A 7,684-nucleotide genomic window follows, 5' to 3' on the forward strand; every position below is an offset into this window, starting at 1 on the left:
GCTAGCACTTTCGTACTAACTCTGATACCACTTGTTGGGTATCAGGAGGTCAGAATACACCTAGAAGAGGGGTTGAATAGGTGTCGCGGATCACCCACGAGTTTCCTTGCTCTTAAAAAAAGTATTTTAAAAGTAAAATTTCATCATCTTGGTAATTAAAATGAAACTACACAAAATGTTTAAATATGTACTCAATTTGCACTACTTCGGTAATTTTTATTAAATTAGGGATTATATGTCTTTAGTTTTTTTTAAAAGTAATAAAGTATTTTCTCATACCAAGAGATAAGTTATATCCTCTAGCTAGTAAAATCATAATATGTATCCTATTTAATTATTTTCTACTAAAGTATTTCTAAAAACTAAAAAAATATAACAATTGTCATGATTTTACTGATTAGATGAGATAACTTATCTTCTGGAAAATATATATACTCACTTTTAAATAACTGTTCAAACCAACATTTCATGAGTTGGCAAAATTTCCACCGTGAAAACATCACGTATGTCCACACGTACAAATAATGTATTGTCACTAAGTTGATTAAAGTTAATAGACACCGGTTAATGGAGAGACTTTCCAATGTGGAAATACAGGGATTATATTTGATGTCAGAAGGTATGATTAGCAAAAAAAAAATATTTAATAATTACAATTTTAACTTAAATAAATTTTTTTAAACAGTCAAAATTAATGGTACACATAATACAAAAAATATGACAACAAATATACTCCCAAATAATGTCATGACAATCATTTCACTACAGTTAATAGACACAGGTTAATGGAGAGACCAGCCCGAGTCATTAAAAACTATTTGGTAACAATGATACAAAATGGGTGTTTACTCAGATATTTCTCTCTACCACTTGAGCGTAACTTGAGTGGTTAACGTGAGTCAAGACATTGGCACAACAATAAATTCAATTGTTTGGAGGGTGAAGGTTATTATGATAAAAAAACCATGAAATTCATATTTGGTCACGCATAGAATGAAAGATGAAAGAAGCCCAATAGGTAATGGGTGAACATCTTTTATTCCAAAAACTCTATATGCCACTTATTTGTGATTTATCAAAAAAATAATTAATTATTAAATTTTTAATTTTAATACATTTTTTTAACTAATCACGAGCATTGTTACACATGGAGTGACATATTTTGTGGGACATATGCTCCAGTATGTGTAGCTTCCAAATGCTAAGACTGCCATGAAAGAACTTAAAACGAAACAGCAACATGTATTGAGAAAACTTCTAAACGGCACATAAAATTACAAAACTAGTAGCAGTCCGTCTCCAATTACTTAATAATTAACAGAATATATTCCTACAGCAGTAACTAGTAATATGACAATGCTACAAAGATGAAATTATGGGGTTGAAACTACAGATCTCATTATGGTGATGTTGGGACTGGTTCAGTACCAGAAACATGGGAAGCAGCATCTTCTTTTGAAGACGAAGCATAATTCAGGGGAGCAGATTGTCTAGTATTATTATCCCTTTTTCCATCTTTCACGGAGGATCTGCTTCCATTTTGATGAGCATTCAAAGAGAGCCGTCGATTAGGTGTACCGTTTGCCCCTCCATTAGCGCGAGGACCAGCTACCTTCTTGTTGCCAATTGGCCGAGCAGGGCTGGATCTTGAACCAAAGACAGGTTCCGGCTCTGTGTTTTGCTGCTCTTGATACTTTTTATGCTCCTATGGAATGTAAAATGCCAAGGTTATAAACTCTTCAGTTCGAGGATATTCAACAAACGGAAATGGGCCAGGCTGACAGTTCACTTTTGCTAACTAATTAATTGTCAACTACTAAAACTAATCTGAAAAGCAATATCTTAATATTCTCATCAGTGAAACTTACCCTCATCCTTCGCTTTTCCTCTTCCCGCTCATGCCGAAGCACAGCATATTCATCTAACATAGCAAGAAGAGGAACGGCATCATATGTGAATGATATGTCGTGAGCTTCTTCCCAAGCATGTGTTTTAGCAACCAATGTATCAACTAAAGCTGCATTTTTCACCAAAGGAATCAAATTATTTATTCTGGGTACATGCAAGCAAAGAAATCACGACTGCACATTAGTATATCCCTCAGCCAACCACAAACTACAATATACTCCAATCGGCTGCTGAAATCAATTGTTAAATTCCACAAAAAGGAAGTTATGTGATATCCTTAGATGTCAACTTGAGACAATCCAAAGGTATCTCTTAGATTTGTATCAACTTCACCAACCCATACTTCTAATATACATGCATAACTTGTATAGAAGTATAAACAATTTGCAAAAAGTAAAACATGGTTATGCATGGAAATGTTCATGTACATTAAACCTCAATCTGAAAATAATAACTATTAATTTTTACACCAGTATAATGAGTATTATGGTGATAGTGGATCAAACTAATAATCTGTTAGGGCCCAGGAATGAGGGAGGCCTACAAGGGAATCACAAAAACCTTTCTGGATAAAAGACTATGTAGTGGATTAAAACCCTCCAAAATATCTGGCATGTTTATCTTTATTTTAGTTATTCCTTATGTAAGATCTGGCCAGATGTACAGTCCAGATCAATTATCCCTTTTGTATTTTGGCTTTATTAAGGCAGTGCTGATCAGGAATGAATCAAGAAATTTCTAGTAAAAGTATTCTCTTACATACTTTTTTCTTCAAGAAAAACCTTCATCTTCTTTAGCAGAATTATTTTCTTCCTAACATTATCATAGTTTCTGATGGTTGTATACACTCATTCAACAACTACCTGGAATTTTGTTGACCAGTATCCGAGCTTTCTCTGCACGTTTGAGGTTTAAGTGTGCACCTCTGCTTGCATTATACCTGTTCTCATCCTATTTTACAAGGTAGTGCAAAGATAAAATAATAGTCCAAATGAGGAAAATTGTGTATGTTTCTACATAACAAAAAGACAAGGCACATTTCCATTATATTATCAGATAAAAAAGTTACTGAACAGAAAGCTTGTGCACAAATTTAATATGACACATTAATTAATCGTGAAACCAAAAAAGTTACATGAAAGGTGGTCCAGAATTCTACACTCAGCCATCAGTGTCTGTAAATTGGTGAAGAGAATATTATCATGGTCAAATTCTGCCTATATCAGGACTCATTGAAATATGTGACAAAGTATGTAAGTCAAAAAATAAAAGAAGCCCAGAAACACACGCTCGCAGAGAGAGAGAGGGGTATGCAAGTCAAAGAAAGAAGCCCAAAAACAAACGTACAAACACAGAGAGAGAGAGAGAAGTATATGTAGCATACAAGGGATACCATTGAGTTTCATTCCTGCACATGCACTAACATCAAGTTGTCACAGAAGTAACATCAACATATATCGTAATGAAGTTGCTCCATTATAGTGATATTCATCGGTGTGTTGATTTCTGTCTATGATATATTAGCAAAATTTCTCCCCAAAATAATGTTATGTTCAAAGGATAACAGCTTTTATTAGCACTATCCTATATGTCCAGATGAAAATAGTATTACAACTCGCCCACCAAAGCCTTACGCATCCAACTCTAGAGACACACTGAGAGAACAAAGAAGAAAGCTTATACGTACCCGGTTATAGTCTTCAAGCCAACTCTCTTCTTCACAGGCTGACATCCATTTCTCAACCTTGTCCAATATATCTTTTCGGCCTAAAGCTTCTTCTTTTGCTTTCGCTATCTGATTGTCCATATCAGCCAGTAATTCAGTTGGTTCAATGTTTCCAGAATCAATCATTGACATAATCTTCTCTCGCGCTGCTTCTGAGTCTATTTCTAAATGAGCATGGGCAAATATCTCTTCGAGTTCTGCTTGCTTCTTGAAAGCAATTTCTTTCATCCTGCTGGCTTTCAAGTTATCAAGTCTTTCAACTTCCACTTCAGCCTTCATGAAAGGAAGATAAAATAATCAGTTAGCAAACTTTTAGAGCACAAATCTGTAAACTTATGAAGGTCATTAATACCTGCTCAATAAGATCCAGAGCGAGGGCCCCAGGGGCAGTGACTTCATCCACAGAAGTTGACATATTACAGGTAACATGGTCAAATAGTCTCCTTTCCACTAGAGGTGTATCCATTAGATTCCACAGATCAATTAACTGAGAAGCTAATTCTTGCAGCTGGAGATATGTGTCAAAATCAAACAAATTTTACCTTAGATTAATAATTAATCAAAATTGAACACATCAAGTGTTCAGGTCATACCATCACTTTGGAGCTGTCATAGTATAAGCAACAGAGACTGAAAGAAGGAAATAAAATAACAGAAATAATAAACAGTATTTCAATGCATTACCTTGAGCAGCCTCTGCTGTTTGTCTTCTTTCAGTGTCAAGACTGATGTAGCCAGTCTAGCTAGGGTGCCGTTGCTTATGCTTTTGGAATGAACATCCTTAAAATCATTTAAGCTTGGATGAACTTCAGTCACAGTACTGAAGAAGTCCATGCCAAGGACAGCACAAAGATCATGCACAGTACTCACAAGTTTGAGAACCTTGTGCAACCTCTCACTCTGCAAGACAAACCATAATAACAAACTCTCAATGTGTTGGTTAATGAACGAAATGAAGTTTTCACACTTAACAAAAAGATACATTATCAGACGGTATACAGAATCACCTTTTCCTTTTGAAGGTCTTGAAGTTGGGATTGATACTTATCTAACTTCTCCAGGGTCAGGTCAGACTCATCAACTGCATATGTTCCTGTCTGGTCATTAGAGCTGAAATCCCCAGCTATCTCTCCACAAATGTTTTGGATCTGTGACTGTACATCTGAAAACACCTTTATTCTCTCCTCCTTTTGTTTCCATAACTGTTCCAGAATTGGAGCTATAGCTGCTAGCTGTTCCTTGATGGTGCCTGAAGTCTTTTCAGGCTGCAAAGGAACCAAATATGCGTAGGAAATTAGTTCGTTTAGTATTTAAATGCATCAGAAAGTTATGTTTGCAGTTACTAACAATTCCAGCGAAGCTCTTCTCTCCAAGAGCTGATAGAAGACTAAAAAGCTCAAGCTTAGCATCAGACAAGGATTGACGTAATTGTGCCCTTGAGTTAGCAGCCTGCTCAACTTTTCTCTTGTACACATCTAAGCACTCCTGATCTATCTGAAGTAGCATCTTGTCCCGCTCTTCGTCACTCTCACCAACCTCATCCCATATTTCCTACAACAAATAAAGATAACCTCACTGTTCTGTAGACCAAACACATCTATAGTGACACATGAAAAGTTTAATAAATTTACCTGCAGCTTATTTAACAAAGAGCCACATGTGTTTTCTCCAAGAGGGTTTTGAGCATCCATCACCACCGTTGTAGTTCAGTTCAACTTAACATGCACAAAGAAAAAAAAATCATATGAAATTCCTTTGTCCTTCTCCTAACAAAAAGTCAAAAAACATCTTTTATTTGGAAAAATATAACAGATATTCAAACTCATTAATATACCAACACACCCACCCAAAAATAATAATATGAATATACATGAAAGTTGTATAAATACACCAAAACTAAAGGAAAAAACAAAAGAGCATTCATGCATCTTACTCAGCAGACAGAAAACTAGTAAATAGAAGAGTCTAGGAATATGGGTAACTACAACAGAAAGAAAGCTTAAAGAACAGAACACAATGGGGATACAGAATAGATAAACCACATTGAATATAAACACAATATCCATTGCAGGTAAAAATTGTTTTAATGTGCCATGAATTACCCATGCCAATTGATGGAATGAGGAGTTCAAATAAGGTTCTCTTGAAAGAGTGGAAGAAAGATACAACAAAAAGTGTAATATATTTATTTTAATAATGATCTAAATTGTTGATTTCAATGAACGACATCTGCTAAAAAGTCTACAAACAGATATTCAAACCTGGATACAGTTCAGTCACAATCCAATGTCCATTTAAACTAACTAAAGAAACCACAGACAGGATCGCAACAAATGAACAATAAAACAAAATGAAACGAAGTTTAACATTTTAAACACATACCACACAAGTCACCCCCACGTTATGGACTTAAAATGGAAAAAGGGCAGTGACTAGAAACCAAACCCAATACCTAAGCTGCAAAGTTTTACCCATTAACTTCTCCAACAGTCAAGAACAAAAATAGAAAGTGCTTAATTTAAATGCAAAATGAATAAGAAGGATCACATTGAACAAACTACTAAAAGCAGAGGGTCAATCCTTCCGTAGCACTAAATCAAGACCCTTATTGACAACTAACAACTACCAACCAATAATATAATTTTTACAGTTTAAAAGGAAACCCTTAGTACCACCAGTGAACTTCACATGATTAGTCTAATGTGTAAGGCTCCTACCTAGTCGAGTCCAAGAGGGTATGTATGCAACCTTATCTCATAAGCGAGGAGAAGACTATTTCCAAGATAGAAAAATAGCAACCTTACCATTAGGCAGGGCTGACACTCAAAACTTCATACAAGTACTGAGAATCCAAAAATATAAGTAAATGAAAGTGAGATAGAAAAGTAAAATGAAGAATCCAGGAGAAGAAGTTGAGAACGTGCATTTTTTTGTAGTATTAAGGGTATTCCCTTGGGTAAGGAACTAATCCCATTCGGATGCATGACTGCTCGTACCAACAAGTGTCATCCTAACTATTGATCTCTTGGTCATGTTGGGTCTAGTGGGACCTTACACCACTAAACCACCACACAATTAGATCTATGGGTGTGGTATATCAGCACAAGAATAAGAGAATGAGTTGCGCATTGTTGGCGAGGTGAGGGAAGAAGTAAAAGAGGATTTCAATGCTTACCCAGATCGTGCCCTTGTAAGGTTTTACAGATTCTGTGGTTTCAGATCTAAGTCACAGGAAGAAGAGAGAGTGTGTGTTTCTGTGTGTGAGAGAAAGAGTGTTTCTGTGTGTGAGAGAAAGAGTGTGTCCGTGTTGTGAGTAGAATCTATCTGCGAACGACAGGAAAACAAGATTATGTAATGTGCCAAGGTCTTTTGATGCCTATTGAATAACCAGATTCTTCGCACCTAATTACAAAAATGACACTAACTGACTCCGCTCTATTAAATAAAAGTTGAGAATAAAGTGTCTACATATCCTTGACTTTTGCACACTAGCTACTAAAATCAGAGGTTTAGACACAAAAACGAGAGGTTTAGACATTGTATATATAATAAGCTCACAAACTTGTGAAATATATAGACATGATATTGATATATTAGTTGTTTAGGGAAACTATTTGTGGTGGTGTGCACCCTCTCTAGTGAAATAGGAATTTATTACCAACTATCAGACCAGTTTACAACAATGTCTTTCCTTGTGATAAACATTAGCTTGAGATCGTTGATTGTAGGTTGAGCATGGTTGGTGTTTCTTTGAACTAAAGTATACACAATCAGATAGTGCAAGAGTCGGTTTTCAACAGGTAATGATCTAACTTTGGTCAATTCTGTTGGAGAAATTCCTTCTCCATCCGAAATCCATAGAGTAAATGCGGAAGTCCTTATGACCATGGCTTTGTTCCCACAACCTAATGTGTATGCCCATACATACACCCGAATGGAACATCCATGGTCCAGACCGAAGAAACCCCAAATGAGTTCATGGTGAAGATGAAGAACATACCTTGTTGAGCCATTTCCGGGATCTCGAAGGTATGAGGGTGCGATGATCTT

The 7,684-nt window shown here is 35.9% G+C and overlaps 1 protein-coding gene across 2 annotated transcripts; it reads right to left on the reverse strand.

Moving 5' to 3' along the window:
* Positions 1,219-6,950, reverse strand: LOC109333419 (65-kDa microtubule-associated protein 1-like). 2 transcript variants are annotated; one of them, XM_019568910.1, is made up of 10 exons: positions 6,810-6,950; positions 5,266-5,349; positions 4,982-5,185; positions 4,642-4,899; positions 4,517-4,534; positions 3,987-4,142; positions 3,596-3,907; positions 2,772-2,859; positions 1,869-2,017; positions 1,219-1,705 (listed from the first exon to the last, which is right to left on the reverse strand). In XM_019568910.1, the coding sequence occupies exons 2-10, from the start codon at positions 5,323-5,325 to the stop codon at positions 1,400-1,402; spliced, it is 1,551 nt and encodes a 516-aa protein (XP_019424455.1). In that variant the 5' UTR covers positions 5,326-5,349; positions 6,810-6,950; the 3' UTR covers positions 1,219-1,399. The 2 variants fall into 2 exon arrangements, with proteins under 2 accessions (XP_019424455.1, XP_019424447.1); XM_019568902.1 differs by having other exon boundaries at positions 4,319-4,534.

The sequence above is a fragment of the Lupinus angustifolius genome, chromosome LG02 (assembly GCF_001865875.1).
Source record: "Lupinus angustifolius cultivar Tanjil chromosome LG02, LupAngTanjil_v1.0, whole genome shotgun sequence".
NCBI lineage: Eukaryota > Viridiplantae > Streptophyta > Magnoliopsida > Fabales > Fabaceae > Lupinus > Lupinus angustifolius.